Genomic DNA, 22,805 nt, shown 5'->3' with positions numbered 1-22,805 from the left:
TTACAATAAAAGCTAATATAACAACTAGTATTTCTCTGCACAAATGAGAAGGTGTTGCCATTAGTGGAGCCGCCCCTCAAATGACTGTTAATCAGAGTAAGTCCGATGGCCAAAAGCCGCATTTCTCTCGGGAGGTAAGATCTGGAACTCCCAATCTGGGACTTTGAAGAGTTCGGTGGCAGAGGGAGCCGCGGGTTTTCTGATGCGTGGAGTGGCTTACTATACGCCGAGAAGCGGAAAAATAAATGCATTGAAATGCACCTTTTAGCAACAAAACTCGCGTTTTGTATGCAATTTGCTTAACAGAGCAAATCTTTTGGAGCCAATGCAGTCGAAAAGCCCGGGCGGCTGCACTTTCAAAAAGCCAGCGAACGGCGTTAAGTAAAATCCAGTCCAAACAATACCAATAAGAGTGGCATAACAACAAGTACTTAGATCGGAGGCGAAACTGCGACTGGATAATTAGTGAGTCGCTGGATATCGCTTCGCACGGCCTTGATACACTTCAATCAAATGCTTTCAATCGATTTCCATTGTTTGCGCCGGCTTTCGATGTGGATTTCTTTAATAATCTGAGTAGAGCTCCGTGGCATTGTTCGCCACACGTTGGAGTCGCTTGAGAAGGGCCTGTCCGATCTTTTCCGAGCACCAAGTGCCCCTGCCCACCTGATTTTGACCTAGATTACCGACTTTGTCATCTTAAGAGCCTGCTTACCATAGTTCTGCCACTTGAACGCATTTCGGGGTATCAATTTAGAGCTCAAAGTCACATTTTGTCGGCTTAAGAAACTCTAATGTGAGCAAGGATAAGACTTGTCAATTTAATTGGAAACGTACTTTTCTTCTTGGTTTCCCACTTGGGAAATACTTTATTGGGTCACCACTGGGTTTCGTCAAAAAGAACCCTCAAAGATGATTTGCATGTAGCGGTGACTAAACAAGTTGGTAAATACGTTTAAATGCTTCTGATTCACAATGATTCATTAGGTTATTCAGAGGATGATTCAATTTCGGGAATTGTAAATCAGTACACCACCTGTTAAATTTTTAATCCTATTCTCAAGATAACCCAAGAATACCTGTTATTTCTCAGCTTCCAAAATCATTAAGGCTTCTGGTTTTAGGATATTAATATTTACCTTTCTCAGTCTTAAAAAAATATTTATTTATCTTTCTTCTTTTCTCCTTAATGATCCAAAAATGAAGATTATTTAAATGTAGTTCATGACCTTAAGAAGCTGCGGTTCTTCAAGATAAGATTAATGAGGTGCGCAGAAAGTTCAAAAACCCAAGGTGGAATCCTCAAACGAAGAACTATAATATTAATTCCCACATAGTTTTAATTATAGAGCCATTCTGCTGGAAGCCCCAATCCATTATTTATCATACCGTTTATATCGCTTGACAAAAGCCCCCAAAACAAAAAGTAAAACTAATTAACCTGCCGCGCCGTAACACCATTAAAAGCCTATCACGATGCTTATTTCTCCACCGCAGAAACCGAATCGCCAGACGGACTATTACGATATCTCGCCACGCCCCTTTGGGGTGCCGGCGGCAGCGGGAGGGGCGGGGGGAGTGGCAGCGGGATCTGGTGCAACGTCCGCATCGCTGACCAACGGCTTCACACGCGCCAAGGCGATACGGAGTGGATCGGCATCTGGATCTGGATCGGGATCGGGATCGGGAAACAGCTTGAGCGGTGGCTTCCAGCCGCAGACGCAGCGCATCAATGTGCCCCACCAGCAGACGCAGTTTCTGGCCCACTTCAGCGAAAATGGGGTAAGCAAATCGAGGTCTAAATACACTGGTAACAAAGTGTAGCAAAAGATTTTTATAGATTTAATTTACATATAATACAGAACCTCTACAAACCTTTAACCCAATTGTAGTACAATTGATCTCAACAGAATGTAATTAATTTATCAATAATCTGAATAACTTTTTAATCAATATCCAGTTAATTGCTTATCTGCTATTTTGTTTTCTGTGTAAATCCAGATGGAGAGTGCAGATCGCGGAAAGTAAAAGCGACAGAAAAGCAATCTCAATTGGCATAACAAGAAGCACTCGAAATCGAGCTCAGGCAAAACAATTTCGCTTTGGCATTGCATAACGAGTTAACAAAACAAAACAATTGGCTCTGCTCTGATTTTGGCCAATATCAGTTTTTTCGGTGTTGGCCAGACGGGAGTCTTACGTGACTTCCAAGCGGTAAATGCTTCGCGGCGTTTCTTTTTCTTTTTTTTTATTCATTACTACCACTTCAAGTAGCCAAACTTCAGAACCAGTTGCGAGCCACGCGAACTTAGTTTTTGTTCACTACTCAAACATAAAAAAAAAACATTTGCCTCACAAAACCGCAGAAAAAGGCCAAATCGAATTGCCGCAAAAATATTTTACCTTTCACCGATTGCATTTCATGCTCCACATTTTGATTGTTATTTGCTTAAAGTTTTGGCAAACCAGCGAACTCCGTTCATAAATCATGTTCCCTTTGCCAGCCTTTTTTTCGGCAATTTCTGTTTATTTTGAAAACAGTTCGAGGAGCAAGTGTTTGCATTCAGCTTGTGCGACTTCAAGTTGCTAATATTTGCCTTAACTTATTTTGTTTCGAACTCATAATTGACATGTCAGAGCGGAAGAGTTTCGCGCTCTATTTGTCTTTTCCGATTGCTCGGTTTGCCCACACAAATTTCTCAGTTAATTGCAGCAATTTGTTGGCCCATTCGAGCGAAAGTGTTGCCTTGATTGATGCCGGCTTAAATATCAAATCAGCTCACGATTAATCGGCAATAATAACGATTGCTGGTGGGCGCTCGGAGCTCATTAGTTGGCATTACTATTGAGATCAGGCGGGTGGTTAACAGATTCCACTTCTCTGGCCATTCTCCACCTGCCATCCACAGCCAATCTCCAATCATTTTCACGTAGAGAAAACATCAATAATCTATGAATCAATCAAAGTAACTATATACAAAGTTTCATATTTAAATCAATTGGACCAGGCACTTATTTAAAAACACCCTTGTTTAGTAATAATAAATAATATTCCTTAAATTATACAAAGTCAAAACTGAGAAAGAAGATCAAGTCGGGCTCAAAACGATCTTATTTTTCGCCGTGCAACGGATTTGGTAACCTGCTGGGGGGAATCTGCTAACTTTGACAGTTGCGAGGTTGCCTTCACATAAAAACTAAATAAATTCGAGCGCATAAATTATGGATGAACGGATGAAGGGAGTTGGAAGTGGAGGTGGAGGTGTAGATGGTGGTGGTGGGGAGTCTGGAAATTTGCACAAAACGCTTTAGACAAATTTGAGAATCACTTGAATGGCACGGCGGTTGAGAAGAGTTCGCACGCAAGACAATCGACAGCAGACGAACCACAGAGATTGCGGTCTCCACTCCATGTCGAAACTGTAACAGTTTCCCATGACGACAGTCGAGGCTGTGAACGAGCGGTTTCTTCTTGGCCAAAGTACTCCATATGCACCGAAATCCGAACCCATTATCATAACAATACTTTTGGTAATCCTCCCATTAAACCTTTGAATTTTTTATTTGCAGAACGAAAAGCGTCCGTCGAGCAGCAGTCGGCCATTTGGCAACGGGGGCTTCTCGCCCTCCAGGACACGGACTCAGGCTCCGGTCTCGGCCCTCCCGGAGAATCCAGCCACTCCGGCGGTCACTCCTTTTAGACCTCGGAATCGCTACCAACCCGGCAGCTCCACTGCATCCACCACGACCACAACCACTGGGAGTGCGGAGGTGAGCAGCAAGCGGTTCAACCGCTATGGCAGCAACCGCGCCAAGTCCACCAGCACCAGCACCACCTCGACCACCCAGAATACTCCGGCGGATCGTCCCAGTTTCGGTCGGAAGTCGCCGAATCCCAGGCGACCCGTCTTCATCAGCCGCGAGGTGAACGAACCAGTGAGCGTGGTCAGCAAGCGACCCTTCAACTACAGTGCGGCCCGGCTAAAGCTGCCGGCCAGACCCACGGCGCGAACCACCAGCACCACCGAGAGCGCCGAGGAGGAGGAGGAGGAGCAGGAGGACGAGGAGCAGGACGAGCAGTACGAGGAGGAGTCCGACGAGGGAACCGAGGAGTCCTCCAGCCTGGAGAAGCTGCCGCTCCAGGAGGAGAGTGTGACCCCAGTGACCGTGGAGAAGGACGAGGCATCCTCGCCGGTGGAACCCTCCGAACTGACCACCGTTTCCGAGGTGGATCACGAGAGCAGCACCAGCAGCACCGAGGAGAGCCAAACGGATGTTTCCGAGGTCACCAACGAAGAGGTTGAGGTCACCACTTTGGAGCCGGCTCATGAGGAGGAGCTGCTGGAAGAAGCCACCACTGTTGTTCCCCTGGAGAACCAGTCCACCGAGGAGCTCCACGTGGAGGAGCAGATCGTGACCACTGAAGAGCCAGTGGAGAGCACCTCCAAACAGGCAGAGATCGAGAAGGAAAGGGAAGAGGAGGTCCCACCGAAACCGGAGGAGAATGCATCCCAGCAGGAGGAGCCCAAGTCCTCCAAGCAGGAGGAGCACAGCACGTCCAAGTCGGAGGACCACAGCGAGAAGAAGCCGGAGGATCACTCCGAATCCCAGTACGATGACGAAGGCGAGGGCGAGGACTACGAATACGACGACGAGGAGGGAGGCGAGGACTCGACCAGCGAAGTGGAGAGCCAGGACTCGAAGCCATCCACGCCCAGTGGCGAACACGAGGAGGATCGCGAGATCATCTCGGTGGTAACCACCAAGAGCGTGGTCAACGGATCCACTGTTCTCCCAGCGCCAGTTACCCCCAGCTCCAACTTGATAACCGAGGAGGAGGAGAACGACGAGGAGGATATCGCCTCGCATGCTGATCTGAAGTTGGAAACCACAACTGCCATCAACGCGGAGGAGGAGAAGGGCGGCAACGCCACCGAGAACTACGTGGTGGTGGCCTCCATCCAACCCAGTCGCAGCATCAACGGAGCCCGGTTCCTGCCCTTCCCGGCCATCGAGCAGGAGGAGACCAAGCAGACGCTCTCCGAGCTGGAGCGCAAGGTGCACTCCAAGCAGCAGCAGACTCCGCCGCAGAAGCAGCCGGAGGGCAGTGAGGAGGTGTCCGCTCCCAGCAGCTCCTCCTCATCCTCCTCCGTTCAGCCTCCGGTGGCCGCCTCCACGGAGAGCATCATCGACAAGCTGGACCGCGTGCAGTCGGAGCTCTCGAGCGGCCTGCTGTCCGGCAAGTACCCCATCATTAGCCAGATGGACTCCTCCACGCCGGCGACCAGCACCACGGTGGGCACGGGACCAGGAAAGTTCGTACCGCACATCAGGAAGTACCAGCCGAGGACCACCTCCGCCCCGAGAACCACCAGCAGTGGCACTAGCAGCAAGCTGAAGGTACAGCACTTCGACGAGACGGAGATGGACGAGCTGGCCACCCTGCTCCCGGTGGGATTCAAGCCCAGGCCGAGCTACAAGAACCGCAAGATCACCACCACCACCTCGACCACGGAGGCTCCTCCCGCCGCTGAGGTGGCGAAGGCCAAGCCAGGACGCAACTCCACCATCAGCCGGTCGTTCAAGAGCGGCCAGGTGACCGTGCAGGACGTGGCCCTGGCGGGACTCCTGCCCAAGGGCTACAAGCCACCGAAGACGACCACCACGACGAGCACCACCACGTCGAAGCCGGAGGAGAGCAGTCCGAATCCCTCTGCGGGTCTGGAGAGCCTCTTCAGCCAGATCCAGTTCGACGATAAGTTGGCCTCCCTGCTGCCCAAGGACTACAAGCTGAGCAGCACTCCCAGGCCGGAGAACACCACCACCACCGCTAATCCCTCGACCACGCAGAGGAACCTGCCAGTCGCCGTGCCCTTCGACGACCTGAGCACCTTCCAGCTTCCCCCCGGCTACAAGGCTCCCAAGGAGGAGAAGCAGCAGAAGGAGGAGGCAAAGGAGGAGCCCAAGCTGCCACCAGGAGTGACCGCCATCAAGCTGGACGAGCTGAAGAACCTGCTGCCGCCCGGATTCAAGCTGAACGAAACGGAGAGCGAGGGCAGCGACGAGATCCCGGCCTCCCTGCTGCCGCCGGGCTACAAGGCCAAGAAGGTGCATCCGGCCTCGACCACCAGCACCACCACCACGACCGCCAAGCCCAAGGTGGCTTCACCACCCAGCACCACCGAAGCAGCCGTCACGGAGAGTTCCGGGGGAAGTGGCCTGAAGGTTGTCTTCCCGAAGGGCTTCCACAAGCGGGTGGGCTCCCACCGCCTGACCACCCCGCATCCCTCCGCCGACGGGGGAGGAGCCACCGAGTCCGGCAACTCGCCGCTGCAGGTGATGATCAAGAAGGGTCCGCCCACCCGGGCCACCACCGAGTTCACCGGCTGGCCCACTCCGCCCACCACGCCCCTCTCCATCGACAAGCTGAGCGCGCAGACCATCAACTTCGAGGACCTGCTCACCGCCAGCGGCACCAGCAGCACCACGAGCACCACCACCAGCACGACGAGCACCACCACGACGACCACTCCGCGACCCACCAAGCCGGGCCACTGCACCGCCGACTGCGACCTGGCCGCCACCATCAAGATCATCGATGGCGTGGCCTGGAAGCCGGAGCTCCTCGACCACAACACCCTCGAGTGGAAGAACCTCGCCCACGAGCTGGAGGCCCAGGTAAGTGGTGGTTATACTCTTGCATTCGAATTTAGGGATTCCACTTCTCTTAAAATAGGAAAAATTCCACTATATATTGTACTTATTATTTGATTCCACAGCTTAATGAAGTCTATTCCGGAGCTCCCCAGCTGAACAAGTGGTACAAGAAGGTGCGCATCGACAGCTTCAGCAAGGGCAGCGTCCTGGTCGACTACTACGTGGAGCTGGCCAACATCACCGAGGACGTGGACACCCTGGAGATCAAGCAGCTCTTCCACGACGCCCTCACCAAGCCGGCGACTCTGGTGCTGCCCGACAAGGATGCCCAGGAGAACGAGACGGACAGTGTCTCGGGTCCCCAGGAGGAGCAGCTGGTCACGGCCAGCTACCAGATGGGCAAATACATCATCGACCCCGTGGCCACGGATTTCAGTGGTGAGTGAAGGCATTATCTGTTTGAGGAATATGTTGTTCAAGTTTATATCCCCTGCAGTCATTGCCAAGAATGTTCACACCAACGTGGAGTTTGCCGAGGAGGATCTGCTCATTCCGCAGTGGGCCATCGTGGTGATTGTGATCGGAGTGGGTTCCCTGGTTTTCGTCGTCATCTTTGGAGTCACAGTGGTGAGTTCATCTTTTAACTTTTCAGCTTTCAAGGGTTTGCCTAACCACTCTCCTCTGATTACAGCTACTGAATCGCCAGAAGAGGGCCAAGAAGACGCCCATTCCCCTGACCAACGACATGCTGAACGAGCTGAAGGTCAACCACATGGGTCGTGCGGACAACTACGGCGTGGACGACTTTTACAACATCGACGATCCCTGGAACGACACCAAGCAACCCATTAAGCCGAAGGTAGGGAGAGATTTCCAATTAATTAGAGAGCTTCTAATCCTTCTAACCGTTCTGTAATACTCCTTCCTTCCAGCGCTTCACCAACTCGATGCACGGCAGCAACAGCTCCAACATCTACGACAGCTGGCGGTCCACCCGCCACCCGCACTCCAGCGGGGACTACTTCTACGACCAGCAGCCGACCTACTCGCAGAAGGGCGACTCGTTGAAGAGGCCGCAGCTCCACCACGGCAGCCACGGAGGAGGAGGCCACAGCCAGTATCCCTCGCACCACCACCAGGGATCGCAGCAGCAGCAGCAGCACAGCCAGCAGGGGTACGGCCACCAGTATCCGGACGCCTTCGCCGACGCCCACCAGATGTACAGCTACAACAACCACGCGAGTCGGACGCGCTACTCCCGCGACTACGATCCCGACTTCTGAGCGGGCTCTCGTCGCTCCCTCCTGACTTAACTGGACTGGACTGGCCTGGACTGGACCAGCCGGATCCAGCCGTGCACTAGCTTTAGTAACCCGCGAACGATTTTGAGTTGTAACTTAATAGCGTAAAGAATCGTAGTTGTAATGCTGCTATAATTTATCGTATGAACTGCCCGCTGGCTTGGCTCCAAAGTCGACCGCTTTTCACCAAGACCACAGCCAGCCGTAGCTAAACTAGGCTAAGCCTTCTACTTTCGTATACCTTATGGAGCTGCTATATATAATATCTACACTTCCACTCGACGACGGAAATGTTTCTTACTAGAAGTTTGGGCTCGAATGCCCCGGAAAATAAATAGTCATGCACTCTTAGTTAATCCTAGGTCGTATGTAAAACTAGATTCACTACATTGTAAACTTTGTATTATTTAAAGTACTGGCGGCTTGCTATAATACTAATAATGTCTCAGACTGAGACTATCAGTATAGACAAATAAATTCAAAAATATATATACGTAATCTTTCTGTTATTTTATTTTATCATGTGAGGAACAAAAAAGATATAATTGCCGAAACCCGGGATTGAACCGGGGACCTTTAGATCTTCAGTCTAACGCTCTCCCAACTGAGCTATTTCGGCAGATGGAAAATATACAAAATTGAGGTAGTTTTTCAAGTTTACATGGGGTAGGAAGGCAATTCTTGTGACAAGAAAAAGTTTTTCGACTAAAAAAGAAGTTTGGTTTACGTATAAAGCATAAGCGTTTGAATAAATCCTAATAATTTTCAATTGTAGAAAATAAACAAAATCAAAACGAATAAGTAAACAAATTGATGGGCACATTTGACATGTAGAATATCAGAAAATTAATTCTGTAAATTGTTTGTTTTAAGCGAAGACACTCACCTAAAGTTTACACAAGCAGTGATACTATCCACTAGTATTATTTTTGGCACATCCTCGACATCTGCCGAAATAGCTCAGTTGGGAGAGCGTTAGACTGAAGATCTAAAGGTCCCCGGTTCAATCCCGGGTTTCGGCAATCAATTTTTTGTTTTTATAATAATCTTTTTTAAAAGACTAACACACTCAAAAACCTTTTAATCGAAACAAACTTATATCGCCATAAAAATAAAACAACTCTTTTAAGGCTCATTAATTTATTAATCCCTTTCGGTTAATGGAGCAGAGTCCTTATCAATGTGCGCAGGATTGCTGCCTTAAGTCCTTAGTCATTCGCTTCCTAGATCTCACACTAAAGCTAAAAAGTTAACGATCGATTTGTGTTGTATTTTGGGGGGTAACTTCTATCTGCTTAAATCCAAGGGTTGAATCCTCGTTCTTAATAAAAAATCAATAGATCTCACATATGCACTACATTTTGGGGCTTTGGGTGGTTTTGGAAACGGGTACAGGGTGGGGTTCTTAAATATCTACCAAATGGTAAGTTTTAATTAAAGTCAGATAAAATTTTCACTAATATCACTTTCTAGAAATTTGTCCAATTCGTTTTCATTAAAAACTTATGTAAATATGTTGTATTAAAGATGTAGGTGTATATGAAGTTTGATCCTTTAGAGTTTTGATTTTGGCGATGCGGCAGGGAATAAAATTAAAATCAACAAAAGGGTAATTTAAATAATTGCATTTATTTAAAAATTTAAAAAATAACTAATTTAATAATTGAGTAATTTTTCAAGTGTTTTGTTTTGCTCTCATATTTTTTCGTTTCATTTTTGGGGTAGGCAATCGTTTTGCTCACATACTACTTATAAAATATGCAAGCTAGGTGTGTCGATGAGTGTGTGTTGATGCAGATGTGCGGTGTGTTTAAGGACGATTTAAACAATAATTAAAAACTTAGCAGTGAGTTCGATTTGTGTTTTATAAAAATGTACAAAATGTAATTAATAAACATCAAAAATGTACTAAAGTAAACAAAAGCACGAAAGAATTGCCGGTCCAATGCCTACAATTAAAAATTTTGTTATGCCTAATTATCAACTATGATATATGTATAATCTTGTATAATTGTATGTATAATTGGTTTCGTAATATTTTAAACTACAATTTATAACACGCGCCACGACGTAAACGAACAAAGGCCAGGGTAGATATATATATAAATATGTATATGTCGGTTTCGGGGGTGTGAAAGTGTATATACTCATGTTATATATGCACTTGGTAACTATGTATACGATGAGTCAGTACATACTCGCTAAATAATTAAATTTTTAACTGCAAAATGCGCAGCACACAAGATTAAACAGCGCTGCGGAAGCAGTTCATCAACAAACAAATAAAAATAAAAACTTATCATCTTGACCAGGGTCAGTACAATTTTGATTTCAAATCGCCTTGATATATGTTGCTTTATAATGTTGTGTATTATATATATTGAAAGGTGTCTATGTATATGCATATGCGTGGATCGGGAGTTGGTAACTTCATTTGCTGCTCTTCACTCCACGGCGAAGCCACAGGTCTCCTCAACGGCCTGCGTCAGCTTGTCGCAGAGCAGCTGGTACGTCTCGTAGGGTGGCAAATCGATCCGGTTAAAGCAGGTGTGCGCCTTGGGCAGGTTTTGTGTGGGCACGTCGGCAGTTAGGTGAATAGTGAACAGTCGTGGGCCCACCGCTCCCGTGGAGCCTTGCAACGCCCGGAATCCCTGAAGCGGCACTCGCGACGATCCAGTCACAAACTGCAGCAGGCGGGCTCGCATCTCGGAGCTATAAGACTCGACCACCTAAAGACGAGTGAGAATTGAACGAATAAGTATTGGAATATATAAGAATGGTTCCAAATTGGGGATAAGCAGTGGTAAAACGTACCTGCCAGAACCACAACACCTGCGTCGTTTCGTTCGTACAGTGCTTCAGTCTCGTATTGTTCCGCCAGTCGTTGACATCGATGCTGGAGATGCCGCCGATGACCAATTCCAGTTCGCGCTCATCAAACGGTCGCAAGAGATGGCTGGGTATCAGCTCACAGAACCCTAGAGAATAATACCAAATTAATTAATTTTCTCAAAACACAACCACTTCCAACTACAAACCTTTCTGCAAGGCCAAAAACTGCTGCTCGATGCCGCGCATGAAACGATAGTTCACATAGAGCTTCACGTACTCCCGCTTGTTCTCCTCCGTCACGGGAATGGAGGCACCACCAGGCTTCAGTTCGTGTACCACCAGAGCGCCAAAGCTATTGTTCTCCACACTGAAAGTCGACTCGATGATGCCGCTGATGTTACTCTCCCTAAGACAAACCGATCGTAAAGGAACAATTTTAAACAACAAATGTGATAAATCGACTTACAGCATCCAGGTGAGGCTGCGATGCAGCTCAGGATCCACGCCCTCAATATCACCAAGCGTGATTGGCTTGTTCAGCAGCTGCTTGTAGAAGGGTGTAGTGAATCCACCATCCAGGCAGTGACCGTGAAACACGGCAATGCCCAGGGTGCGTCCCACGAAGTGAAAGTAGGACAGGTGATCGGGATTCACTCCAGAGTCTGGGTTGATCTGCAGCGTGTAGTGGTCATCCCGGCTGTACTGGAAGAGGCCGTACTGCGGGTTCAGCATCTCGCGCGAGAGCAGGTGCAGCCACTCGCGCGCCACTCCGCCGTAGTCCAGACCCTCCTCGCCCTTGAACTTCACCATCAGACGCTTGCGCATGTCCTTGGCCCGCATTTTCATAATCAGTCTATAGCTCTCCTCGAAAATCTCGTTGCGCGACACCTCCAGACGGCAGTGGCCGGATTGCGGTTGCATCGTCTGCAGCTCGGTGCGCAGAGCTCGCAGCTTGCCCACCAGATCGCGGCGGTACTTGGGCAGGAGGTCGGCGCCCTCGAGCAATCCCTGCGGCAGGTCCGGAACGATGCGATGGGGCGGGTTTGCTGTGGTCGTCGTTGTTGTGGCGTTGCTCGCAACCGTTGTCTGGGCCGGAACGGCTGCCGTGGCTGAGGGCGTGGCCGGTGCAGGATTGGCAGCCGGTGGAGCAGGTGCCCCGGAATTCGCCGCCGCCGGTGGCACTGCTCCCCGTCGAATCATCTGCAGGATGCTGCCGCTCAGCCGGGGATCCGTGAACTGCGTGGTCCGATTGTTGTGGTCCACAAAGTACACCCTTCCCGAGGCCGTCTTCCGCTGCTCCCAGCCACTCGGCAGCGGTCCGATCGCATCCAGGGTAAGGTGCTGGGTGTCGAAGTCACGGGGAATCCGTGGATCGTGCCACGTGGAGACGCCCGTGGGTATGTGAAAGAAGTACACCTGGCCCTGCTGCGTAGTGCGCATTTCATAGCCCGGTGGCAGATCCAGGAAGGGACGAGCTGCCTGGTTGGCAGCGGCAATGGCCGCCGAAGCGTATCGCTGCCCAGATCCTCCACCGCCGCCGCCACCAGAGGTGCCTCCGTTTCGAGTTCCTCGCGACGAGCGTCGCCTTGTGGAGGACTCCTCGCCCTGCTGTCGCGAACTGCGGCGCTGCGAACGCTGGCCGGGAGTGGCTGCTGTGTAGGATCTGCTTCCACCTCCCTCGCTCCCGCCTCGTCCCGGTGTGCTGTTTGCATTCGGACTGTGCACATTCCCGTTGGCAGAGGGCGTCACCGAGGCAGGTGGCGATGTGTTCGGGGTCGGCGGACTCTGGCTGTGCCTGGGAGGAGTTGTCGTCGACGCGGGCGATGTCGTCGTTGTGGCATCCTCCTGCGCCCAGCCGTTGCTTGCACTTTGGGGCTGCGCCGCCTGGCCACTTCCGGTTCCAGCGCCACTCCCGTTCTGGGCATTCCCGTTCACATAGTTCTGCTGGCCCGTGGGCGAGGTGGGCGTAGCCTCTGGCGGAGCATGGCCGTTCGTTTGGTGCTTTGGCGTTTTCACATGATTGTCGTTGTTGCTGTGCAGGCGAACCGACGCCGCCGTAGTGCTGCTAGTGGGCGTTGCCGGTTCGTTTGTGGGGCGCTGCTCCAGAGTGCGACCACTCGAAGAGGATGAGTTCGATGAGGTGGTCTTCTTGCCGGGCGTGGCCGTGGCCGAAACAGGGGTTGTGGGGCTGGTGTTCTCCTTGCCGGCACTGGACAGGATTTCCGTGGAGTGCCGTCGCTCGTCCAAGGCCGTGACCGCCGACTCTCTGCTGCGGTGGCCGCCGTTCATCAGATTCGTGCAGGTCGTGGAGCGCGTTGGTCCAGCCGGCGCCTGTCGATCACCGCCTGAATTGCCGTTGTGCGCATTGTGGCGCTGATGCGGCGAGGTGGTCTGGCCACCCACTCCGCTAGCGTGCCTGGGCCGGTCCCACTGCGTGGTCTTGGTGGCATGGTTCACATAGTAGATGCGTCCATTGTCCGTGCGACGTTCCTCCCAGCCCTCGGGCAAACTGTCCTCCGAAGAGTCGTCCTCCGACGGCCCGCGAACATCGCCACTGGGTCCCACGATCGCCAAGGGATTGCCACTACTGGGGCCGTCCTTGGAAAGCAGCGAAATGATGATCTGACCGCGCACCAGCTCGTCGTCATCCGGCGACAGTTTTCCCAGGTCCAAGCGCTGAACTGTGGTTCAACGAGATTATAAGTAAGTAATTGCATGACTCTTGAAAATAAGTTCAACTTACATCCGGCTCCTTTGAGGCTCTGTATGTTGAACGCGGGTATCCTCACACAGCCCAGGAATCCACTCCCCTTGTGTATCTTGCGCTGGTTCCACACGGTTATCGTGATGGCATCGCCAATGCCCAGAAACAAATCGTAGTGTGCATTCCATTTGGGATCCAGGGAGGACTTGCTTATCTCCGTCGAATAAACCTGGGCGGTTCCATCCACCTGAACCTTGGCAAAGGGATCGGGCAGACCTGCAAAACGAGGTAAATACAAAACTCAGTTAACTTGAATAAATATAAAGAGGCTTTTGAATAAACAAATCACAGCAAGCTATTTTTCTGCATTACAAATGATTTGTTCTCCATCAGCATGCAACCTTTTTCAACGATTATTACGAATTATTACTTTTAGTGCACAATATATAAGCCTAATTTACATTAGATTGGAAAAATGGGTACATTTAACACTGTAAATTACAGATAGTGTGAATTTTGATCTATCAAACAATAGTAGACACGAAAATTACCCTATTTAAGTGCACCTTAGTTCGGTGTTTTCGTTTAGTTTGTACCCAACATGGAACTCTTCAAGTCTCTTGTGCTTTTGCTACTGCTAGTCCTGCCCCAATGTTACTTCGAGGCAGTCGGATATACCCACCAGCATGCTGGCTTCGCTCAACGACTGCAGATAAAGCCAGCCTGCTTGCAGGTGCCCCAGAAATACACCGAAGCTCCAACTCCAACACCATCCATAATCTTTTCTTCGCTGGAGGAGGTCAGCAGAGCAAAGACAGATTAAAAATCACAGAACAAGTGCCGCCCCGAGCGTGTGGTTCCCATTCGAGTTAGGCTTATCGCTTCGGTTCTGAAAACCCCCTCCGCTAAAGAGATCTATAAAAGCACAGCCACTTCATTGCAGATCATCACAAGCAAAATAGCAATGCCTACCTCGTGGATTCACCTGCTGGGACTGCTGGCCCTGCTCCTTGTAACCCTGGCTACCGGAAATCCATCCCCATTTGACGAGAGACGCCACAGAGGCTGGAATCCGCGTCCAGGCACAATGCCACAGATTCCCACAACACCTCCTTTTAATCCGCACGGATAAGATGTATAAGTGAAAACATAAAACCTCGAATAAATATAACAGCCTGCATTCCTCGCCTGAATTCTTCAAATGCATAAACATGCCCTTCAAGAGACTGATTTCAATATTTCTGAACCACTCTGTAAATGTCACATATTCCGTGGAAATAGGTTGTTCTATATTAAGAACTCGACTGGCAACCGAAGGGGGACCACTCATTTGAAAGTCCACTCCGCTATTTCGGTTTCCACTGCAGGGGCAAGAAATGTCAATTAAATCTGAACAACGCTTCAATAAAGATGTTTACATCCCGGCCAGCAGCAAACGTGAATGCGGTCAAGTGTCATTAGTCAGCGATAGAGATATGGAAACACATATAGGCAGTGGCGGAGTGAAATCTATCTCCGCTATCGGAACCAAAATAGGAACCCCCGCTGGCGAATCGCTTACTTCTGCTTATCGTTTCAGGCGGCCACCGATAATGCCTGAAATCTTGACAAATTAAGCGCACGGAATTCCGGCTGAATTAAACAATTAGGAACTATGTATATCGAGCCGCGGCCAGTGATTTATGCGACCAGATCCGACTAGACCCAGCCAGTCCCTCCCAGTCTGACAGCCTCTGACTCACAACTAGGTTTTTTCGCACTCCCATATTAGTGTATCTATATCCACTCGCGAATCGTTATCTCAAGGCTGTCGCTGTTGTCATGGCTAGGGCCACAAATCGAGCCAGAGCAGCGCTTCCATCAGCTGATGAGGATACCACCAAGCAACCAACCAACCAACCGACCGACCAACCAAGCGGCCAACCAACCAACCAACCCGTTTGACTTGGCCAGGTAATTCGAGTAGGCCACATTGCATCGTCTTCGCTGTCGTCGCCAGGCAGCTGTTGATTGATTTTATGCAAGAGGGAACATACTCGTACAAGAAGCAGCGGGGAAAGACTGAAGGTAGAAGGTAGGTAGACAGCGAAACAACCAAAGAACACTCTATATGGAAGTAAGAGGTGTGTTTAGGTTGAATGAAAGAAAGGAGAGTACTTCCTCTGCAATGCAGTACATCAATTACATACCTAAACAACCGACGAATGACAATATCTTTAACTGCATCTGATTTTAGAAAACATACATTAAATTGGATTTTGAGAGAACGCACCATAGATAAATAGTATCTACATTTTCTAACTAGTTTCACAGCATTCATAGTTTTTCGCATTAGAGCCCAACCATATGTGTGACAAATTTTGTTGATTCGTGTTGGGTCGGGTATAAAAATAAATATCTACAATCTAAATCCAAAAATGTTTTTGAATGCTTCGCAAGAGGTAGTATAGTGGGGAATACAAATGTGTCAGGGGAATCGGGTTCTTAATGTAACTTTACGATTAGACTGCGAGAACATTACGACCAGAAACGAACATGTGAACCACGACGCTGCCCTCGAAGATGAACAAAAGTTTCCAAATATGTTAGAATAAGCTTGGCAAGCTGCATTGCATAACCCAACTTCCGAGTCCACAAGCCACATTTCGCCACTTGCTTCACGGCTGAGCTGCCTGAAAAGCGAGAAAGAAGAGCAATGAAAGCCCTCGCCGGCTTTTTCGACAGCAACAAGACTACATTTTCAACCCTCGCTGGCTTAACGCTGCGTGGCACAATTCCGTGGCCCAGTCGACCAGGCGGGGAAGTTAACGACTGGCTGCACTTTCACTCGAACGGAAGCCGCCAGTCAGCGGAGCTTGAAGTCAGCAGCGTGCCACCGCCCCAGGAATTGGAAAATAAATAATCTTATCGAGATAGTGGAGCAGTCGCTGCAATTGGCACGCTTTATTCTGGGCAAGGAGCCACCGTCTGGCAAGGGAACCGCTCGGCGGCGGCGGCCTCGGCAATGGCCTGTTCGTCGGCCTCCCGCTTCCTGATCCGCTCCTCGATCAGCGGCCGGAAGTGCCGGATGAGTCCTTGGGGCGGCCAGGCGGCGCCATCGCCCAGGGCGCAAATGGTATGGCCCTCGATCTGCTTGGTGAGCTCCCACAGCATGTCAATCTCGCCGATCTGCGCCTGTCCCTTTACGAATCTCTGCATGATCATGTTCACCCAGTGCAGTCCTTCACGGCACGGAGTACACTGACCGCAGCTCTCGTGCTTGTAGAAGGACGACAGACGGGCAATGGCCTTGATGATATCCGTGTCCTTGTTCATCACAATCAGGGCGCCGGTGCCCAGGGACGAACGCACCTCCATTAGTCCATCAAAGTCGTGGATGGAGCACTCGGCATCCTTCTTTGTAATACACGGCGTTGAGGAGCCACCGGGAATGACGGCCAGCAGATTGTCCCACCCGCCGATCACTCCGCCGGCATGGCGTTCTATGAGCTCCCTGGTGGGAATGGACATCTCCTCCTCGACGGTGCAGGGATTGCAAACGTGTCCCGAGATGTTGAACAGCTTGGTGCCCGAGTTGCGAGTGCGTCCGAAGCTGGCAAACCAATTGCCGCCCCTCCGGCAGATCGTTGGAGAAACGGCCACCGTCTCCACATTGGTCACCGTCGAGGGGCAGCCAAAGACTCCGATGTCCGCCGGGAAAGGAGGCTTGTTCCTCGGCTTGCCCGCCTTGCCCTCCAGGGACTCAATCAGGGAGGTCTCCTCGCCACAAACATAGGCTCCTGCTCCGCGCTGCACATAGAGATCGAAGTCGAAGCCCGAGCCACAGGCATTCTTTCCCAGGTAACCAGCTTTGTAGGCTTCTAATATGGCGTACTGAAGGTTGCACGCCTCGTTGTAGAACTCTCCGCGAATGTAAATGAACCCGGTGTTGGCACCCATTGCCCGTCCAGCAATGAGACACCCCTCGACCAGCTTGTGCGGATCGTGGCGCATTATCTCACGATCCTTGCACGTGCCCGGTTCGCCCTCATCCGCGTTGACCAGCAGAAACTTGGGCCTTCCATCGGGCGGCTTGTGCATGAACGACCACTTGAGTCCACTGGGGAAACCGGCGCCACCGCGTCCCCGCAATCCGGACGTCTTAATCTCGTTCACTATCCACTTGTCACCCTTGTCCAAAATCTCCTTGGTCTTGTACCAATCCCCTCGCTTCATGGCTGCCTTTAAACGCCAGTCGTGGCGGCCGTACAAGTTGGTGAAGATACGATCTGCATCGGCTAGAGGTCCAAAAGTGGTTTTTGTTTGCGGAGGTGGAGTTCCAGGCGGTGGACCTTTTGGAGGAGCCGTGGGTGGAGAGCCTCCTTTCGGTGGTGGAGCCCCTCCTTTCGGTGGTGGAGCACCTCCTTTCGGCGGAGCTGAATCACTTTTGGGTGGTGGAGTAGAAGGTGGCTCCTTGGCCTGCAGACTCATTGGTGGTTTGTCGTCTTTTGGAGCGTCTGCTTCTTCCTCAGGTGTGTTTTCCACACATTTTTCGGATTCCTCTTCGACCGCTTCACCCCTTAACGCCTCAACTTTTTCCTCGAGCTTTGATTTCTTTCCTGATGCAATATCTCTTAGCCTTTTTAATAACTTGGCTTCTAGTTTTTCTCTTTCAGCTGGTTCTAGTTCTTTTTCGGCATTTTCATTGATGGGAAACTTCGTTGTTGGCTTAGGTTTCTTGCTGGGAAACTTTGAGCCCTCTCCCTTAATAGATTTGTTAAGATCCCTGTTAATGCTTCGCTGTTCGCTAGACAGTAAATCATCATCAATTAAATTGGATTCTTGGTCCATAACATGGAAGATTTTATTTGGCCACTTTTTGAGCGGGATTGCGCTCTTAGTATAATAAGGTATTTGGATCTTTCCATCTATTACGATAGAGGTCCCGGAAATGCTTGACAAGTTTCTATTTTCAATTTTATCAGACGAATGTACAGCATGTTGAAACTTCTTAGATTCCGATAACCCCCTTTGGGATCCAATTATTCCCGAAGAAATCTTGTAAGAATAGAAAACTCGGCGATGCAATGGAAAAGATATCATTTTCTCGTCTATATCCGGTAGCTCTGAATACTTCACTGACTGTGTGTTATGTTGTAAATTATGAAGGAAAAGTCCTAAGCTTACTGTGTTAGGGATTTTTTGACTCTGACTCACGATTATGAACAATAAAGACCTAGCCGGTCTAATTATGACATGATAAAAAACAAACCAAGCTTGGATTTTCCCACTAATGACTGTTCGCCGCGAAGGGTATAACTGAAATCTAATCAAAACAAATCGATAAAATGTGAAGTACAGTGTATTCGACCCTGCCACTTTCTATACGGAGCTATGGAATTCAGGCATTAGCATTAATAATCGATAGGAAATGGAAGTGACACCAGGAGACACGGATCCATTTTTGGGAGCCCAGAGATCCCCTAATGGAATCTCGCGGATACAGCATATCACAGATCGTATAGCAAACATTTTTTTTTAGGGCAGCACATTGGGTATTGCGTGGCGCGTGATTTAAGTGCAGCCAAGTGTAAAAAATGGACAAGAAGTGGAAAAAAGCAAATAATAAATAACGAATACAGGGAAAGAAAAATTATGCCATGTGCGATTGTATATGTGGGCGAGCGAGTGAGCCGCAATGAAAGCAAATTAGTAATAATCACTTTTGTTATATCTAAACAAAATATGGAAAAAGAGCTCAGATATGGCACCACTCACACTCACCCACTTGTCTTGATGGGTTCGGAATGGGGAGGGGATGGACGGGGGCCCGCCCCTTTCCGCAATTTGTATAAAAATGAAAGTAGACAAAAGGAAGTGCTAAATTTAGCGATACCTCATATGCATAGATAAACGCGAAGAAGGGGAAGACGAAGAGGCGCAATAAGCGCGGCAAATAAAACAAAACTTTAATTTACCGCAAACTGTGTGTTTTGATTGGACGGCTGAACAGGTGCGTAATTGATGGTTAAAAGAAAAACAAACATAACTAAACTTTCGTGGTTTTGGAGCAGGCGAACTACCTGAAATTCCCCGTAACAAACCAAAGGTGAGTCAAGTAATTAGCCCCAATCAGTTGAACGAATTCCCAAAATATCAAACTTAATCAGGGAAATTAAGTGCTTAAACGAACCAGGCCGGGAAATATATTTTCATTGACACAAATACTATCAAGTTTTCTTATAATATAGATATATTAAAGGAAAAAAACCAGCTGTGCAAAAAAATATATAGCTGAAGTTTAATGTTGAAAATATATTTTCAAGCCCTTTTTGTAGACTCGAAAAAAAGGTATTCTTAATCTGTGTTTTATAAATACTCACGAAACAAATCCTTGCGGGCCAAGTTTCTAGCACACAATACTGCAAAAAACAACGCAAAATATTAGACGGGTTTACCTAGGCGCGTATTTATTTCAGTAGACTTACTCGTTATTCGAACTTTGTGTGTACCATTGCGACGTGGGTAATCCAATTTATTCATAATTTCCGACTTTTAATTGATATTGTTTGGTTTGTATAAAAATAAATGGATTTATTTTGTATATTGATTATTTATACGTCGCGGGCATGTTTGTTGTTGAAGGCGATGGAGGAAGGGTGAAGGAAACAGAGGATAAAAAGGAGCAGGTGAGGGCGGTGAGAGGAAATTTCATTGCCGAAGGTAACTGCAGTTGTTTTTGTTGTTATCGCTATTGCGGTAGCCTTGAAGGTTGAAATCGTAGTGGCTGTGTGTCATGGCACACGCACATAGATATTCATGTATATAAATAATAACACCGATTTGCTGTTTTACTTTTTACAAGCTGCAATTGAAGATAACAAATAAATATGGGTATTATTAGTAAGTTCGGTAACGATATGTATGTATTTTATTTTACCTATGTGCAAGAACCCAGCCCAAAAAGGTAAAGGTAAAGGTAGGAAAACTTGCAGGTAGGCAGGCAAAATATTCACGAAAAACTTACCCAAAATTGTTTTGCCTTTGTTGTTGGTTGCTGCTGCTGCACCTCACACGCACATGTCTCACTCACTCTCTCACGCACCTTCACACAGAATCAGCTCACGCATGCTGCAGGGGTGAGTGGGAGCGGGGGAGTAGCAATTCGCTTCGATCTGCCTCCCTCCCTCTCTTTCCGTCTATTATTTCACAAATTGCATTAAATGAAATACCACTAGGCGTTTAATTAACTTTAATTTAGTCGCTGCTCCAGTATGGGTGCCTCACTATTTACTCGCACTCGTATTTCTGTCGCTATCGTTGAGCGAGTATGTGTGGTACTAAAATTTGCAATAATAACCAACGGAGCCACAACTCTTTGGCTCTCGTTCACTCGAATCGGCTAACAAATTCTGTGAGCTACGCACGCCCACACGCCTGCACGTCCACGGAACGGTAGATAATGCGCGAAATATGCTGTCGCGGCCACACGCGTTATTGTTTTTTGGATTCTCTTAAAAATTTAACTACAACCTCGAACGCCATTTTAATTAGTGGTGGCAATCGTCTAGAGATGAAAGCCAGTCGATGACTTTCCGATAATATGATTGCCTATATCGATAGTTATTGAAATAATATTAGAACCTCTTCGTTTTTTTTTTACAGTTTCTTTTTGTTTTAATTTAATTTTATAATAAACATTTTAGCGGAAAAAATAGGTCTATAATTTCAACATTTTTAAATAAAATTTGAGAACTATCGTTGCTTTGCTGAAGCCACTAGAGCGCTACACAGCACTACACATTTGGCGGCGTTTCTGTTTACCTTTTGTTGTACCGATATAAACATAAATAATGTCAATCACTCTGGATTTTAATGGCAAAAACCTGGCTAAGAGCAAATCCGTCGAGCTGCACTATTTGCCTGCCAAAATAGACGGGGATGGCGAGGCCAACGTGGAGCAATACTTTAACAACTACACAAGGGAAGCAACAGAATTCGGAAGTGGAGTCGTGACTAACGCTTTGCGCGGTTACCCTTTAGTGGGGGAACAGCTGAAAGTGCCCGAAGGATACCGTGGCTTAGTCCTCCAGGAAACAGAAAAGCCTATTAGCGAATCCTACGACCGGCAGCTTCGACTTACAGGAGTTTTTGATGAGTTTACCTACTGGAACTACGACAAAGTGCCCTCAAACAGCGATGCCTATCGGCAGGCGCTCCTTCTGGTGGATGTAACAAAGGCTGTAGGTTAATTCTACTCTTTAATAAATCAATTTTTTACAAAAATCTTTCTCGCAGCTCTCAAAGCCCATTAGCGAGCAGGATTTGGAGGTGGAAATAGCTCGAAACAAGGAGAACGCCAAGGAGAGCCCATAGTTCTTAGACGCGCTTGCAGCGTATTTTTATTCAGTACTCCAAAATCTAATCAAATACAAATATGTCTTTACAATTCATACACTTATTCTGGTAAAAAAGGGATATAGTTATATAGGTGATGCTTTACTCGTCGGCGTCTTCAAATCGCTCGTCATCGTCGTCCAGGCTGAGATTTTGAACGCCATTGCGTCCCAGCGTCAAAGCGTCCTCCTCCTCCATGGCGTCGTCGTCTAGGCCGCCTGCATCCTGCATGGGATCGCTGTCGTCCGAGTCGCTGTCTGCCGAGTCCGGATGCAATGCCTGACAAGTGGTCATGGCACTGTACATGGTGTCTACGGTGTGAATGTCGTCTGGCAGCAGCCAGCACTCTGTGACCTCCTCGAACTGCTCGTCGACGGCATCCTCAAAGTTGTCGTCCTCCTCGTGCTCATCGCTTCCGTTGCCCTCATCCACCTCCGCATCTGGACCACCTCTGTTCTGCCCGTTGACCGCCGGCTGAGGAGGATCTCCATAAACCCCGCTCCACTCCACCTTGTGGTCCAACATAAAGTAGATGCACTTTCTCGGGTTCGAGGAGATCCCGTGCAGGCTCACCTGCTTCCACTCAATGGAAATACCCTCTGCCAGGTCGCTCGGCTGCCAGGAAAGCGTACTAAAAGCATGAAACGACAGTTATTTTTGGAAACTGTTGTGCGACAACAAAACTAATTGTAGACGCCGGCTAAGCTTTGTGCACTCACTTTTGGGCGATATAAATTGTGCCTTCCCCCACTACTTTGTCGCCCAGTTTAAGCTTTATATTGTTGGCTGTGTACAACAGACCATTTTCTGGCGGGGAAACGGGCATAATAAGCACCATTTTTATACACTAACTGATAAAAGCGCGATCAAACAATAGGTTTTGCCAAAAAGTATGTAGATAGTGTTGAAAAAGGTTTTTGTTTGCCCCCAAAACT

At 48.6% G+C, this 22,805-nt stretch overlaps 7 protein-coding genes and 2 non-coding genes across 11 annotated transcripts in view; 5 read left to right on the top strand and 4 right to left on the bottom strand.

Annotated features, from left to right (window-relative positions):
* Window positions 1–8,456, top strand: part of LOC108093807 (flocculation protein FLO11) — a 37,084-nt gene extending 28,628 nt beyond the window's left edge. For all 3 annotated transcript variants that reach the window (XM_017194120.1, XM_017194118.1, XM_017194119.1), the window contains exons 4-9: window positions 1,498–1,782; window positions 3,571–6,678; window positions 6,780–7,095; window positions 7,154–7,284; window positions 7,349–7,516; window positions 7,590–8,456. In XM_017194120.1, the coding sequence (XP_017049609.1) occupies window positions 1,498–1,782; window positions 3,571–6,678; window positions 6,780–7,095; window positions 7,154–7,284; window positions 7,349–7,516; window positions 7,590–7,940 (4,359 nt within the window). In that variant the 3' untranslated portion in view covers window positions 7,941–8,456. The remainder of the gene's footprint in view (window positions 1–1,497; window positions 1,783–3,570; window positions 6,679–6,779; window positions 7,096–7,153; window positions 7,285–7,348; window positions 7,517–7,589) is intronic.
* A 48-nt stretch (window positions 8,457–8,504) lies between these two features.
* On the bottom strand, window positions 8,505–8,577 carry Trnaf-gaa. The gene has a single exon. It is a non-coding gene; the product is annotated as a tRNA-Phe (tRNA).
* A 330-nt stretch (window positions 8,578–8,907) lies between these two features.
* Trnaf-gaa lies at window positions 8,908–8,980 on the top strand. Its single transcript has one exon. It is a non-coding gene; the product is annotated as a tRNA-Phe (tRNA).
* Window positions 8,981–9,235: 255 nt separating this feature from the next.
* Window positions 9,236–21,034, bottom strand: LOC108093858 (E3 ubiquitin-protein ligase Smurf1). Its single transcript, XM_017194198.1, has 8 exons — window positions 20,501–21,034; window positions 19,962–20,338; window positions 19,857–19,895; window positions 13,534–13,770; window positions 11,257–13,471; window positions 10,997–11,196; window positions 10,773–10,936; window positions 9,236–10,687 (listed from the first exon to the last, which is right to left on the bottom strand). The coding sequence occupies exons 2-8, from the start codon at window positions 20,014–20,016 to the stop codon at window positions 10,403–10,405; spliced, it is 3,195 nt and encodes a 1,064-aa protein (XP_017049687.1). The 5' UTR covers window positions 20,017–20,338; window positions 20,501–21,034; the 3' UTR covers window positions 9,236–10,402.
* Window positions 13,789–14,317, top strand: LOC108093860. Its single transcript, XM_017194200.2, has one exon. The coding sequence runs from the start codon at window positions 14,096–14,098 to the stop codon at window positions 14,315–14,317; it is 222 nt and encodes a 73-aa protein (XP_017049689.1). The 5' UTR covers window positions 13,789–14,095.
* LOC108093861 lies at window positions 14,438–14,674 on the top strand. Its single transcript, XM_017194201.1, has one exon. The coding sequence runs from the start codon at window positions 14,459–14,461 to the stop codon at window positions 14,624–14,626; it is 168 nt and encodes a 55-aa protein (XP_017049690.1). The 5' UTR covers window positions 14,438–14,458; the 3' UTR covers window positions 14,627–14,674.
* On the bottom strand, window positions 16,408–18,759 carry LOC108093859 (NADH dehydrogenase [ubiquinone] flavoprotein 1, mitochondrial). Its single transcript, XM_017194199.2, has one exon. The coding sequence runs from the start codon at window positions 18,574–18,576 to the stop codon at window positions 16,438–16,440; it is 2,139 nt and encodes a 712-aa protein (XP_017049688.1). The 5' UTR covers window positions 18,577–18,759; the 3' UTR covers window positions 16,408–16,437.
* Window positions 21,035–21,164: 130 nt separating the features above from the next.
* LOC108094073 lies at window positions 21,165–21,922 on the top strand. The gene is made up of 2 exons (XM_017194514.2): window positions 21,165–21,716; window positions 21,772–21,922. The coding sequence occupies exons 1-2, from the start codon at window positions 21,327–21,329 to the stop codon at window positions 21,847–21,849; spliced, it is 468 nt and encodes a 155-aa protein (XP_017050003.1). The 5' UTR covers window positions 21,165–21,326; the 3' UTR covers window positions 21,850–21,922.
* Window positions 21,847–22,782, bottom strand: LOC108094072 (methylosome subunit pICln). The gene is made up of 2 exons (XM_017194513.2): window positions 22,590–22,782; window positions 21,847–22,501 (listed from the first exon to the last, which is right to left on the bottom strand). The coding sequence occupies exons 1-2, from the start codon at window positions 22,706–22,708 to the stop codon at window positions 21,973–21,975; spliced, it is 648 nt and encodes a 215-aa protein (XP_017050002.1). The 5' UTR covers window positions 22,709–22,782; the 3' UTR covers window positions 21,847–21,972.
* Window positions 22,783–22,805: the final 23 nt, after the last annotated feature.

This window comes from Drosophila ficusphila, unplaced genomic scaffold (assembly GCF_018152265.1).
Source record: "Drosophila ficusphila isolate 14025-0441.05 unplaced genomic scaffold, ASM1815226v1 contig_414, whole genome shotgun sequence".
Classification (NCBI taxonomy): domain Eukaryota; kingdom Metazoa; phylum Arthropoda; class Insecta; order Diptera; family Drosophilidae; genus Drosophila; species Drosophila ficusphila.
This window is presented reverse-complemented; position numbering and strand designations above follow the sequence as displayed.

Bases quoted from the DNA above. Each gene is read 5' to 3' on its own strand.
- LOC108093859 (XM_017194199.2), bottom strand. From the start codon at position 18,576: ATGATATCTTTTCCATTGCATCGCCGAGTTTTCTATTCTTACAAGATT.
- LOC108094073 (XM_017194514.2), top strand. From the start codon at position 21,327: ATGTCAATCACTCTGGATTTTAATGGCAAAAACCTGGCTAAGAGCAAA. The intron at 21,717-21,771 runs GTAGGTTAATTC...TCTTTCTCGCAG, and splicing joins TGGTGGATGTAACAAAGGCT to CTCTCAAAGCCCATTAGCGA.
- LOC108093861 (XM_017194201.1), top strand. From the start codon at position 14,459: ATGCCTACCTCGTGGATTCACCTGCTGGGACTGCTGGCCCTGCTCCTT.
- LOC108093860 (XM_017194200.2), top strand. From the start codon at position 14,096: ATGGAACTCTTCAAGTCTCTTGTGCTTTTGCTACTGCTAGTCCTGCCC.
- LOC108093858 (XM_017194198.1), bottom strand. From the start codon at position 20,016: ATGAATAAATTGGATTACCCACGTCGCAATGGTACACACAAAGTTCGA. The intron at 11,197-11,256 runs GTAAGTCGATTT...GGTTTGTCTTAG, and splicing joins CGCAGCCTCACCTGGATGCT to GGAGAGTAACATCAGCGGCA. The intron at 10,688-10,772 runs GTACGTTTTACC...ACTCGTCTTTAG, and splicing joins AGGTGTTGTGGTTCTGGCAG to GTGGTCGAGTCTTATAGCTC.
- LOC108094072 (XM_017194513.2), bottom strand. From the start codon at position 22,708: ATGGTGCTTATTATGCCCGTTTCCCCGCCAGAAAATGGTCTGTTGTAC. The intron at 22,502-22,589 runs GTGAGTGCACAA...TCATGCTTTTAG, and splicing joins ACAATTTATATCGCCCAAAA to TACGCTTTCCTGGCAGCCGA.